This window comes from Chaetura pelagica, unplaced genomic scaffold (genome assembly GCF_000747805.2).
Source record: "Chaetura pelagica isolate M959 unplaced genomic scaffold, ChaPel_1.0 scaffold363, whole genome shotgun sequence".
NCBI lineage: Eukaryota > Metazoa > Chordata > Aves > Apodiformes > Apodidae > Chaetura > Chaetura pelagica.
The window spans coordinates 2,207,113-2,220,971 of record NW_009952720.1 but is presented as its reverse complement, the minus strand read 5'-3'; the positions used below and the strand labels follow the sequence as shown (position 1 = coordinate 2,220,971).

Sequence of the window (13,859 nt, the reverse complement as noted above, 5' to 3'; positions counted from 1 at the left end):
TAGGGAAGATGCTGCATTGCTCATTCAGCTTGGGAAGAGTAGATGTCATTCTTTTGCCCTTGATCCACAAAGAAAAATGTCCCTCTGCCACACAATGCACACCTGAACTTCCTCTAGAGAGAGGTGGGTCTTTCCTTCCTCTTCCCTGTGTTCCTGTGCCTGATCAGAACGTTGCCATCTTGTGTTTATAATGCTGGGTGACAGAAAGGGACTTGTACACTTAAGTACTTCTTCTCCAGGGAGAAGTATGGAATACTTCTGCATGGAATAGGGCAAAAATGAAGCACTTGAGCTATGTTTTGCAGCCCTTTCTCTCTTCCTTTGTATCCATTTTCCCCTCTTTCTTACAATACTCTGATACCCTGCAGTGTGACTGACTAAAAACCCTGCAGAGGGTCTGCACACCCAGGGCATGTCTGATGCTGTCAGGTAAGGCCTGATGATACTGGGAGCACCAGAAGAAGATCCCAGGAAGGTTTCTAGTCGACGTGCAGCATCTCACTGGGTAAATTTTGGGGGTCTTATCTTTCCTATGCCCAACTGTTAATGATTCATGAGAACAAATAGTAATCTGATCTGATTCAAGTGCTTCCTGGTAACCTCAATGATTTAATCTCCTCCTGCACAGGGATGTAGTGCTGATCTTTGAAGAGCTGTCTGATATCTTCTCAGACCATGACAATTACTTGACTACCAGGGAGCTGCTCATGAAGGTGAGAATTAGCTTGAGTTGCAAGGCTTGTGATCTCATCCAAAGCCCTTTTTCTAACCAGCTGCCCAAGCTCATCTCTCCCTGAACTGCTGGGTGTGGGGCTTCAGGGAAGAGAGCTCTAAAAACCGGGATGAGAGGGGATTTTGCTGTTCCTGCAAGAACCTACACTAGCATTGGCCTCTCCAGCTTGGATGCCCACATATAGCAGGTTGTAGCAGCATGGATCCCATGTGGACCTGCTCACAGGACAGGTCAGCCCCCCTTGGGACCCCTCAAATTGAGTGTCACCCTGCTGGAGTGAGGTGACTGGTCCCACTCCCTGGGGCAGGGTGCTGCCAGCTCCAGAATCCTGGGTGCTCCATCTCATGCCTGTGGTAGCACTGCAGCCACAGCCAGAGTCAGGAGTCCTGCATGGTGGCATTTGACTGAGCTGGGGCACCAACTGGCACTTTGCCTGTGAGCTGGAGATGACCCACCAGCTTGGGCACCCTCTGAGCAGCCCTGGCAAGGCTCAGGTTTGCACTGGTGAGTGCAGAGCAGCTCCAAACAAGGTACCAAACTGGGCTGCCCCACTGCAGTGCCTTTGACTTCACTGGAACAATGCCACTTGTCTCTGGCTGAGGAATGAAACCAAGATGTTTATCCAACTATCTTGTACCTTTTTTGGAACTAGAAAACAGGGCTGGGAATTTTGAAGGAGTGGGTTTCCTGCTCTGTGTGTGGCCAGATGGACAACAAAGCAGGCTGTGTCTGAAAGAGCTTGACTTGGGTGCTCTCCTGGGCAAACCCCAACAAGCTCAGGAACTTGAAAGGACTGAGGAAGAATAGCAGGGAAAGGTTCTATTCTGTAGAAATTAAGAAAGTTTGTGGGATTTTTTTCTGTTTACATGAAGAGTTTCTACAAACTGGCTAACCAGTTTTCTTCTTCTGGTGTTTCTATCTGGCATTTGTACCTTTCCCCCCTTGCCCTGGTACCTGAAACACTGGGTTTTGCTCAGGGATGATGGGTCAGCCCATTCAAACCTGTCAGTCTGTTTTGTTTCTCATCCATTTATTGGCATCTGTAGCTGAATTTTAAAGCAGGTGAGACATAATAAGCACAGAGGGGAAAATGGGTGTTCAGAGCAGCTTATTTAACTCAATATTGAAAAGACAAAACAACTCAATTCGAGCCCAGACCTTCTGACTCCCAACAAATCTCTCTCCAGCTGCTGTAAATAGGTTTGCAAAACATTTTGAAAGTAGTGAGGGGAGAAAAATGGCAGAGAAAAGCCAGGACCTCCCTCCTACTTCTTGTCTTGGGCTGTTTGGTAACGATTGGAGGATTCATGTCCACGGAAGCCTTGAAGCCTTTGTTTTCCTTCACTACAAATAGTGTCTCTAGGGAAGCTGTGTCCAGCCTTGCCTGGCCATCCTGCAGCTTCAAGTGTGGAGCAGCCAAAATGCCAGATAAGCCAGGTTGGCTGGTGCAGGGGGAGCAACTGTGTTCTCTTCTCCCCCCAGACAAGGGCTCTGCTGCGACCTGCACTTGTAGCTTCTGTGCCTGCTCACCAGCTGCTCTTAGGAACACTGAGTTTGCCTTTCAGTATCTTGAAGGCAGCAAGACAACACTCCTTTTTCATTTGCTCCTGTTTTTCAGCCAGGGAAGGAAATACAGAGGTTCAGTGATCTGTCTGTGAGCTGTGGCTGAGAGAAGTCAGGGCTGTAAGGAGAGGATCTTCACAAGTGCAGGCTGCTGTTTTGAGCCTTTTAAAAAGACATTGATAGTGATTCATGCCCCATCCATCTGGCCACTGGAAAAAATAACAGTAACCCCCAGCATTCCATATGGATCCTGGGAAATGAAGGCTACAGATCTATTGTGAAATAGCTCATCTGTTCACGGGAAAGCTTGAATTGTGGAGATGGAAACCTATTGACTTCCATTTCCTGCCTGCTTTTGGATGAAGGCACAGAGTGTAGTTGCTGGATCTCTACGTTGTGGAGTAAGAAGAACAACAAAGCATTACATAAGGCAGAAATGTTTACTTGTAGCAGTCCTGATTAGGAAATAAAACAAAAATCCTGAGGTCAAGAGTGTCAGGATAGAGCTCACAGACCCATCTGGACACCTGAAGTATAATCTAAGCTGCTCCAATTTAAACCCAGAGGTTTTCAACAGCATTTAGCTTTTCCTAAAGCAGAGCTATTCTGCAGAAAATTTCCCTCGTGGTCATCTTGTGGGGTTTTGGTCAAAATTCCCAACCAGTGTTTGAGTCCCAGAAACCCAGCACATGGATGTACACGTGCAGGTACCTGCACAGCAAATATTTTGCTGGCCTGGCTTGCCTGGTTAAATACATCTGCAATTGTTTTGCAGAAATTACCAGCTTACCACTTAGCTCCTCCATTAATTGCCTTTTAATTATTTTTTGACTCCCAGGAAGCAACATCCAAATTTGCCAACCTGGACAGCAGTGTGAAAGAGAATCAGAAAAGGACACAGAGGCGATTGCAGCTGCAAAAAGATATGGTATGTTTGTGGTCCTTCTCTCACCCTTTTTGAACTGGTGATGTCATTAACCCTAATTGGTGAGTTTTATAAGAAGCAGAATCTAGAAAGGTATTTAACAAAGGGAGGGTGCAGTAGGTGATGGTCTTGACTGTGCCCTCTGTCAAGCAAAAGAGTCCAATCAATGCTATGGGTGAGCTGATGCAAAGCAAGTGAACCAAAACATTTAGACTGAATGCAGAGTGGTTGTCTCTGTGAATCTGTGCCCCAAACTGTATTTCCCTTATGCTCTGGATTGTGATCTGCAGGTAACACTGTGTGTGTGTATATACTGTGCATATCTATGTGTGTAGATGATCCCACACATGCATTTCTAAGCAAACCCAAAGTGGGATTTGTGCTCCGAGCTGTGTGGCCATAACTGCCAAGCTGCAATGTTCTGGTCCTGAGCACAGCCCAGCTGTCCTCTTGCTCCAGGAACACCCCCCTGGGTGCTGACATGCTGGAGGAAAGGGACAGGCAAAGCACCAGCATGGCCAGCACATTCAGTGGTGCTGAGAATGCCCAAAGATGTCAGGATTTGGTGGGTGAACACAGGGACCATGTTATGGTCCCTGGCACCATCTTCCTTGTCCCCAGCAAGGGGATAACTGGGTCTCTGGGCTCATTGCTCCCATCCCCACTTGCATTTGCTTCACAAACAGCTGTTTGGGATGGATGCTAAGCCAAGGCTTTGGCCTGGGTTTCAAGTCTTCCAGAAATGTATTGAACCTGTCATATAAAAGCATAACAAGTGATTGATGAATGGAAACGTGTTCATCATTTTCAACTCTCTTGTTTCAATCCTCTGGGAAACAATTCCATTAACTACACTTTTTATCTGCTAGCAAGAAATACAGGGAAAGCCACACTGGTTTTTGTGTTGTACAATATGTAAATACTGAAAGAAAATGAGCTCTGACCAGAGCAGAAATCTTGTTTTCTTTGAAACAAGCTCATGAAACTTCTGACACACCAGCTTGAAAACTGCACAGACTTGTACAGAGGTTGCTTTGTCAAATGTGTCCAGTTTCCAGTCTGCTGGTGCAAATGGCTTTTGTCTCAAAGTTGGCAAAGATTTAAAAGGACAAGCAGAGAGAAATCTGGGATAGGGAGGCAAAAGTGCTGAATATGATTTTTTTTGTTTGTCTTCTAGTTTGGGAGAAAAAAACTGGATCCTTTTGGGCATTTCAAGTGCAGGAACAGCTCGAGCTCCCCCACTGCTGGCAGCCTAGAAAGTTTAAAATTCTAATAATGACTATTAAAATGCAGTGAATGGCCAGGGAAGATGGTCACTGCTTGGAGGAAAAAACTGTGACTTGCTTTGACTTGACTGTCACAGGGTGTAACAATGTCATTAAGTAAAAATCCACTGGAAAGAAGCAGAACCAGAACCTACTTCCACAGGCTGGCCAGGACCTTCCCCAGCTCCTTCCCTTGTAGCCAAGGGTCCCTGTCCCTGCTGCTTCCACAAGCAGGGGTTCCTGCTGGAAATCAGGGTATAGTGGCAGTATGAATATGAATAAAAATTAACTCTCTATTGATGTATAGAAATCATATTAAATCACTTGAAAGCATCTCGCTCTCGTAAGGATTTGATTTAAATTCTAGATTAGATGCTGAAGATGATATAATGTAAGAAAGCATTGCTCCTAAATGTTCTTCTCTTAAATAGACCACTTTTATTTTCTTATACAGGTGTCTCCTAGTGCTCTAAGTATCAGCATTTCTCTGATCATTTGCTCTGATCATTTGCAGGGTGTCATGCAAGGCACGGTGCCTTATCTTGGCACCTTCCTGACTGACCTTGTCATGCTTGACACAGCCCTTCAGGACTTTGTGGAGGTAATTTGGGGCAATTCTTTGAGCCTTCCCAGCAGTGAGTGTGTCATTTCCTGGATCTTCTACTGGGTTTCTGTGTAGTTCTTCAAAGAGAAGGAGGGAACATGTAGTTTTATTAGCAACAAGGATCCTGTGTGAATTTGAGTACAGTTACCTCAAGGGACAAGCCCAGCATTTGTATTTTGTCTTGTTTTCTTAGGTTAGAAAATGTGAAGAAAATAGGCATTCCATGATTCCAGTTTATTTTCCTGGAAACATTTTAGATATAAAGATTTCTGTGAATAATTGGTAAAATTCACAGTTTCAGCTCTTGAGACTGATAACTGAAGGGCTTCAGTATTGACTCAAGAGGCACCTGAGCCCTAAAGTTAAAGCCTGGGGTATTTTTTCATCATTTCTCTGAGTTAAACAAGGAGAGGAAACCAATCCAGCATAGGAAGGGGAAAAGGATTATAAGAAAATCTGGTTATTTAAGAGAGACTGAGGGATGGGGACAAAAGGAGTTTGAAAACCTTTGAAACAAACACCTTTGAAAATTGCCCCCAGGAAAGCAGGCACTGCAGGTGCTCAGCCTTCCTTGTGCTGGTGTTGATACCCACGATAAGATGGGCAAATGCACTTCTCCCTGGGCTGGTGATGGTTGGTGGCCTCTTTGCTTGTGGGCTGGTTGGCAAAACTGCACCAAAGCAGGCTTGGGTGAGGTTGCTCTAGAGCCACTTTCTTGTTGGCAGCTTCTCCTCTGCCCAAGTTCCTTGTCCTGAGCCTCCCTGGGAACACTCCTCAACTCAGCACAGGCCAAAGCCAGGTTTGTTTCTTGCCTGCTCAATCCCCTGGTGTTCTTCAGACCTGATCTCAGCACAGTTTTTATGAGCATTCTGGCATTGGGCTGCTCTTGGGCAGGCTGCCTCTCAGACAGATGATCCTTTGGAGACTCAAGATACACGAGTGCTGTGGTTTTTACCAGATCAGGCATGTTTAGAAGGCCCTTGCTCAGGGCAGGTCTGTGTTTTACATTAACCTTTGCTACTTCATTCTGTCTGTGATTAAATTCAACTGAGCACGTGCTTCTACTCTGATCCCTTCCTTCTCTTCCCTCCCAACAGGGTGGCCTCATCAACTTTGAGAAGAGGCGAAAGGTGAGTTGGATGTTCTGTGATGTTTAGTTAAGTGAGGCTCTTTTAGAGCCTTCTCTTGGCATGGCCACTTGTCCTTGCTCAGGCATCTACAACAGCCACTCATTTTAAAGGAAGTTTGTGAGGAACAAATAGACCCCTGGGAACAGTGAGGCTCTGCCAGGCTGGGAAGGGGTGGTGAAGGAAGAAAACCTGATTTTTAGGTGTGTGCATCAGGGGCAGAGGAGCTGCAGGGCACTTCCCTGGGATTTACATTCCCTCTGTTGGGTGGTCATGGGACCACCTTCCATGTGTGTGTCCTGTGTGTTGTCAGTGAATCAGACCCCCTGGTGGTGTGGAACCTTTGCTTTCCAGAAGATGCACTTTGCAAACATCTTCCTTCTGCTGCAGGGAACTGTTTGTAGGTAAAAGGCTGTAGATGGTGGACTAGGTGCATGAGGTTGAAAAATAAATGCTCTCAGTCTTCCCTTTCAGCCTGATCCTGGTTGGTCAGGGATAAGTAAGGCTGTATAGGGGTAAAGGTGCTGGGGTTAGAGCTGGCTGAATAAACTCTTGCCAAATTTCCCTTCTGGGATCTGAAACCAGACTTGGATTTGGCTGTGATGGAGCCATTTCCTTCCCTTAATTGCTCCCAGCTCTAGAAACACCTTCTTGCACTTGCCCTGTATGTATAACTGCACTGCTCAGACTCCCCACAGTGAGACAGACAAGGTTCCTCGTGGCCATCAGTCCAGCCCCAGCAGAGGTGCCCTCTGCACTGTGCTGAGCACACATCTCCACATCCTCATTCTGTAACACAAGGGGGGTGTAACAATGATTTTGGCAAAGCATGTGTGCAAGTGGCATTATGGAAGAGCAGTGCATTCCAGTCACATGTACCAAGGGTCACATTTTCTGTTCCTCTGGGGCAAGTGTGAGTGAACAACCTGCAAAGCCAGGATCAGGCTCTGCTTTCATTGCAGGCACCCCTCATTATTACCCTTGCTTGACAACCCTCTAATTATTACCCTGCCTGAAAGCCCCCGAAAGTACAGAGCATGATTCCTCTCTTGGAGATGGTCTGACCAGCACAGGGGTAAGCAGGGAGGGTCATCTGAAGATCTTGTGACCCTGTGCTACCTTGTTCCTAGAGGAATAACCAGCAGTGCTCCCGTTTGGTGGGTTTGCATTGACTTTACACTTTGGTTGGCACTTGGGTAAAGCTCTGTGGTGAAGTGTGATTCCTTGTGCTTGGCTTCTAATTTGTCTGTGTCTGATAACATGTTCACATCTCAACACACGTGATGGATACTGGGGAAAGAAAAAAAGTAATAATTACTTGAAAAACTGGTTCTTGAAATAGTTGCTTAAATGAAACTGAACTTCAGGTCCAACTAAGTTTGTCCTGGATCTGTTGTTGCATGTGTTTAGTATGTGAAGGAGTCTCAGGTTTTCTATTTAGAATTCCTATTTCATTCTTTTTTTTTCTTAGGAATTTGAAGTCATTGCCCAAATTATGCTCTTGCAATCTTCATGTAACAACTATTGCATGATGCCAGATGAGAAATTCATCCAGTGGTTCAGGAAACAGCAGGATATAACAGAGGAGGAGAGGTAGGTTCTGAGTTCTGCTGGAGATGCAGGCTTTCCTACCTCAGCCCACCTGCAGGCAGGTTCTGTCAGCCTTTAGCTGTCCTCTCACAGGAGCCAACATCTCCTGCTGCTCCAGGAGAGTGGAAACACAGCTGCCCTCTGCAGAACAGCTGCACAAAACCTGCTGAATGCTTAGCAGGGCTGAGCTGTGAGACTGGAAATCAGGCCTCTGACTTTGAAATATGATGGATCTGTTGTCTCTGGGTTGTCTGGACATCCAGACACACACACTCCCAGGTTGATCCTAAGGGACATCAAGACAGTCACTGAGCATTGGGCTGGTTGGTGGATGTAGCCAAGGCAATGCAGAGGTTGCTGAGTGTGCACCAGAGAAATGTTTCCTGGCTGTTTGGGGTGGGTTTTGCAGCCCTGCTGAGTTTTGTGCTACTGCACCTGCTGCCAGACCAACCCAGGACAGTTTCCTTACAGCATTTTAATATCTCCACTAGGTATTTCAATACCACTCTGCTGCACTAAAGAGTGTAAGCACCACTGCATTCTGAGTTGTACTGAATCACAGCAAAGAAAATACCCAAAATTCACATGCTAAGTATTTTCTTGAGGTTTTTTTGTTGTTTTGTTTTTTTTAAGAAATTCTGAATATCAGCCAAAAAAAGCAGGAGTTCTTAAAACTATTCTAAAGAAGTAAAATATCCCCTTCCCCCTGGTAAAACGTGGCCAGAGCCGTGTTCCTCTTTGCAGGGTTCCAGCCTTCTGTCAAGTGGGAATTCCTGAAGGTTTCTCACATTTCTTGAGTATTGCTACTTTGAGTTATAGAAATAATAGGGTTGTCTGTAAAAATTAACCCCGTGGCCTCTGCTCTGCAGCTTCAGCCTTTCAAGTGAGGTGGAAGCAGCTGCTGACACCAGCACCACGTCGCCCAAGTCTCGGAAGAGTGTGGTGAAGAGGTTCAGCCTGTGAGTACCAGGGGGCAAGGGGCATTTGGTGTGTTAATATCAACCAACCTGTGTTAATATCAACCAACCAGCAGTACTTGTTTCACCAGCTGAAAAAACCTGCCTAGGGATAAGACCACAGCATTACTTTAAGGAGAACTTGGCCCTTTCTATTGTTACATGTAGTCATGAGGATTATTAATGGTGAAAGAGATTAGAAACAAAGAAGCCTTCCTAAGGTGTCAGGAAAAGGAACAATTTTAGTGCTGGATTATAAATTCAGTATGTATTGTCTAATACCTTCCCTGAGTGCAGCAGCAAAGAGTAAATGAGGATAAAATCTGCCTTCTTATTTGTCTGATTTGCTACACGTGTGAAAAAATCTTCTTAATATGAAAACTTGGGTAGCAAAAAGGCATTTGATAATAGAAACAATCTGCCTAACTGCCCTTCAAGATAGAGGAGAAAAACCATGGGGACATGGTTCAACTTAGTCTAGTACTGTGAAGATTCAAACAGGAGGTGGGTAGAGAACAGGGGAGATGCAGCTGAGCACCCACAGGAAACAATGCACTGGCAGGAATTCAGGGAAAGCTGCAGAGATCAAGGAGCCAAGTAAGAGTATCTTAAAGGTGAGAGATTTGAACCTGATGCAAGAGGAGGGACTCCTGCATAGCAGTGACATGATCAAGATGAGGGGGGAAATGATGAATTTAACAGCACTGTCAGCTCTGAACTCTCCTTTCCTGCTTGGTTCTTGCACCTGGTTTCCTCAGAACAGCCAGGAGCCCGTTCACAGGAGCATCACTTCAGGTTTAGGGTGTGAGGGTAGAAAAGATCTTTTGAGTTCTGCCATGCAAAAAAAAAAGTATCTGAGCAGCTGTTTGGAAAGTGGTTCAATGAGTCCAGCTGAGTTGGTGGTGGAGAATGTGGGCTTTGCAGGTGATGGTGCCTGAACTCTGGGTGGCCTCTCGTTTGTGTCTCCCCTGGCGCGTGTGCAAGGACCGTCCCTGCAGAGCACAGGCTTGAGCTTCTTGTTTCTGACTGCATTTCAGGGCTGTAGGAGTGTAATTTGCTGCACTGAGTTTGTTTGCACTGTGCAGTCTTTGTCTAAAGAACTGTTTCATCTGCACCCTGAATGTATGTTGCAAATGAGCACTGTAGGAAAGTTTCATCCCGGCACCAGTGCGTGACACCTCTAAATTGTTCTAAACCATCAGCTGCACACTAACAGAGCATCTGATTCACCTTGCTCCTCTGCTTTATGTATTATACAAGTTTGTTTCCTTTGACACTCCTTTAAATTTACTTGACCTGCATTTAGAAATGAGTCTTGGCAAGAGAGAGCCTGTAATTTCCACTTTCTTGTGACCTCACCGTGGAGATCAGCTGCTTTCAGAAAACTGGTATCTGTGGCACCTCTGTTGAGGGAAAGAATTTGCAGCAGGGATGAATTTGCCTTCTGAAGACCTGGTGTACAGCACTGCTTCACTTAAGTAGCTCTTGGGCTGTCTGGTGTGACAAGGAGCAGGGTGACAGTGACAGCAGTGTCACCTGCCCCTGGCTTTGTCAACGCTTACGATCGATCTTTTCCTGGCCCATGGGTCTAAAAATTGAACAGACCAAAGAGGAGGTTGGTTTGTGGTATTTGGGCACTAGCCCCAGTTTCAGCCTTGCAGCTGGCCAGGAAGGTATTGTGCTAGTGTGGAACAAACTCTCTTGACAAAAAACATATAAACAACAGAGAGGAAATTACAACAATAGGCCACTCCAAACAGGAGGACAAAGCGATGCGTAAGGTTTTTGAAGCTTTGCTCAGCCCAGCTCTGTGCTGTTTTCACTTACTGGCTGTTGTGCTTTCTTTTCTACCCTAGAATGTTTCTGGGCTCCGAGATGCTGGCCCATAGCACACCCATCAAAGAGCCACGCAAATCTGCTCGGGGTGGGAGCTCTGGTGAAAGCACAGACTCAGCCAGTGTTTCTTCGTGTGAGCTTAACCCCTCGGAACCTGAAGACGCCTGCCCCAGCCCCATAGACACTCCTGATGAGGTTCAGAAAAAGGTATGGTCCTAACAGCATGAACAGCCTGTGGGAGCCTGTTGACACTACAGGCAGGCCCTAGATGTCTGCCCAAGCCTGCTGGTCCTGACTAGAGCACATGGCTTTTACTGGAATGGAGAGACTCTAGAAACAGATGTGTAAAAATGGAAGTAATCCACTCAGGAGTTTTGCACAATCCCTTCTGTGTTGCTGAGATATGAGACAGACTGAAGTTCTCCTGTCCTGAAACCAGGTTTTCTAGTGCTGCCTGGGAGTGTTTGTTTTTGGGTGAGGACCTGGAGAAGCATGAGGGTATTTTTTCTCAGTCCCTCAGAGTGCTTTTTGAGAGGGATGGGGCAGGCTAGTGGCATTAGTACCTGTGGGAAATGGGGTGAGGAGCCTGAGCATCACCCTCACTCACAGCTCATGGCAGCACATGAGCTGTGACACAGACAAAAGGATTTGTAAGCCCCCACAAACCAAACCCAATGTAACAGCAGATGGGGGGTTAGCTGGAGACAAGCAGAAGGGATCTGATGGGCAGGTCAATAGGGATCCACAGACTCTTCCCTTTTGGACTGAGCTGGGTTAACTCTATTGTTGAAGCCATTTTTAGGGATGTTTTGCTGAAGGGGTGATAACTGGTGTTTAGCTTATGGATATTTTAAATCAAACTAAATGTTCTTAAACCAAATGAAGCATGAGGTCCCCAACACTGGCTCCCATAAGTTGATTAAACTGTTTAGCTGGAACAGTTGTCATGGTGGTTTTGAGAAGTGTTCTGGAGAGGGAAGATGCACTCAGCAGTTTTTGAGCAAGGCAAAGAGAAAGCCAGATCTCTGAGCAGCAGGGGAAGGAGGGGAGCAGCTTCCATTAAGGAAAGCATATTCATGGAGAAATGGCAGGCAGGGAGGTGTGTGTGCATCTTCACCCGGGTAAAGGCTCCGACCTGGAGCAGCAGTGTCCGTGGTGCCCTCTGCTCCTTGCCAGTCCCTCCCAGTCCCTGGTGGTTGCCCACAATCTGGTTCTGTGCTTTGGATCTGCTGCCACCTCCTGGATCTGCTGCTTCTCTCCAGAGGCCTGAGCAGGCAGCACGCAGGGACACCAACTGCAAAAGCAGTTTTGATTAAAAGGGTGACATTCATCAAGTGAAGTTCACTTTTGCTGGAGGCAAGGAACACCACTGCCAGCCTGCTGGGAAGAGAGCAGATGGTGGAAGTTTTGGTTGTGTCTTCTGCTACCTCAAGTTCTTCTTCCAGAATGACAAAATGTGCAGTTTGTGACAGGGTTTTTCTTTCTTTGTTCTGTAGCTCTTCTCCTCCTCCCCCACCTCCTCCACCTCCTCCACCACCCCTTCCACGGGCACGTCTTCCTCAGGGGTGTCATCTTTAATCACATCCCCTCCCTTGGTGACCTCCGAGGAGAAGTGCTCTGTCTCTGGGATGCCCAATACCTCAAAAGAGCTGCCTCCTGTTTACAACCAGCAAAACAAAGACTCCTGCATCATCCGGACCAGCATCGAGGAGGACAATGGCAACATGTACAAGAGCATTGTGGTGAGTTGGGGGAGAACAGCAACGTGCTGTTATCCTTGGGGATGTTTTGCATCTGTGGGGGCTTAAACAGGTGGTGCTTTTAGTTTTGAAAACATCTATTCACTGAGCCAACTCATCCCACCTGGCTCGACAGGGAAAATCACAAATGCTGCCATTCAAAATACGTGGGGTGTGGTGTGAACCAGAGGTTTGACAACAGCATCTTTGTGGAAGGTTTTGGTCTTGAAATGAAAGCTCTTATTTTGGCAAAAAGCTCCAAGGGAAGCACTCTGATCAAGCACAGGCTTTGCTGCTCTGCCCTTCTGCTGTTCTGACATCAGGTTTTGCCTGGAGAAGCTTTTCCCAGGTCCTAGTTTCAGGAAACCAAGGTGCTGTACCTGAGGAAGCCGAACAGGCCCTTTTAATTATGCAGCTTCTCTCCATGGTCAAAGTCCTTGCCCTGGTGCTGGTTCCACAGGAGGGTTTGGGCAGTGCTGAGGAAGTGCAGGACCTCTGCTGCACCCTGGTCCCTGTGACTGCCCTGCCCACCATCCCTGCAGGCACCTGATAGGGCTCAGCTGCTGAGCAAACACTCCAGGTCCCCCCAGGCTTGGGGGAACAAACACAGCAGGGTAGTTCTCAGCACATTTAGCTGCACCTTACAATTTCAATGGTCTGACCTCCCCAAATTGCAAAGGGTGTTCCCTGAGTGCCTGACAATTCAGCTGCTGGTGAGACAAATCTTCCTTTTGAGTGCAGCAGGCTCTGGAGGGAGCCCTGTGTCTGCTCCAGCTGCTCCAGCACTTCCCCAGCAAACAGTAAACTCAGTGACAAGGCCAAAAATCTTTGCAGGATGTCCAAGAAAGGATTTAGGAGGAGCCTGCAGATTAATTGGTGTCTACAAACAACAGATGGGGCAGCTGTTTATGTGAACTATGGCCAGGGAGAGCACCACCTCATCTCTCAGAGGGTTTGCTGAGGAAAGCAGGCACTGTGATTTACTGTGCAGTGTGTGTCATCTCCAACTAAAAAACCACCACCACCCAACGTCACAAATCCCACAGTTTAGACCCAGCAGAACAAATTGCTCTGTTAACTGATCCATCACAGGTTTTTTCAGTTCCCTGAAATCTTTTTCTGAGAACCAGTGCTCTGCAGAAGCTCTCATTGCAGCTCTCTCTTGACAGCTAACCAGCCAGGACAAGACTCCTGCTGTCATCCAGAGAGCGATGCTGAAGCACAACCTGGACGTTAACACCGCGGACAATTACGAGCTTGTACAAGTCATCTCGGAGAAAAAAGGTAGGGAAATGAAACTCTGCTGCTGCTTGAAAAGTTCTGCTGGGTTTGGAAGGCATTAAAGAGGGTGAAGAAGGGTTAGGGATGCCACGGATGGGCTGTCACAGCTGCCAGTGAGAATAAACCCTGGTAACGAGTGTGCAGGGATGATTCCTCATGGCTTGGCAGCACCTGCACTGTGTGGCAGAGCTTGCTGGGGGGGTCTCCAGGTGTGGACAGACCCTCCTGTGTGCCCAGCAG

General features: G+C 46.9%; 1 protein-coding gene across 1 annotated transcript in view; it reads left to right on the top strand.

The window, feature by feature from the left end:
* RGL1 (ral guanine nucleotide dissociation stimulator-like 1) overlaps positions 1-13,859 on the top strand; it is a 103,725-nt gene that overhangs the window by 88,629 nt on the left and 1,237 nt on the right. Inside the window, exons 11-19 of the mRNA XM_009994682.1 lie at positions 629-713; positions 3,135-3,224; positions 5,001-5,087; positions 6,188-6,220; positions 7,689-7,810; positions 8,677-8,766; positions 10,620-10,806; positions 12,096-12,341; positions 13,508-13,622. Coding sequence (XP_009992984.1) covers positions 629-713; positions 3,135-3,224; positions 5,001-5,087; positions 6,188-6,220; positions 7,689-7,810; positions 8,677-8,766; positions 10,620-10,806; positions 12,096-12,341; positions 13,508-13,622 — 1,055 coding nt within the window. The remainder of the gene's footprint in view (positions 1-628; positions 714-3,134; positions 3,225-5,000; positions 5,088-6,187; positions 6,221-7,688; positions 7,811-8,676; positions 8,767-10,619; positions 10,807-12,095; positions 12,342-13,507; positions 13,623-13,859) is intronic.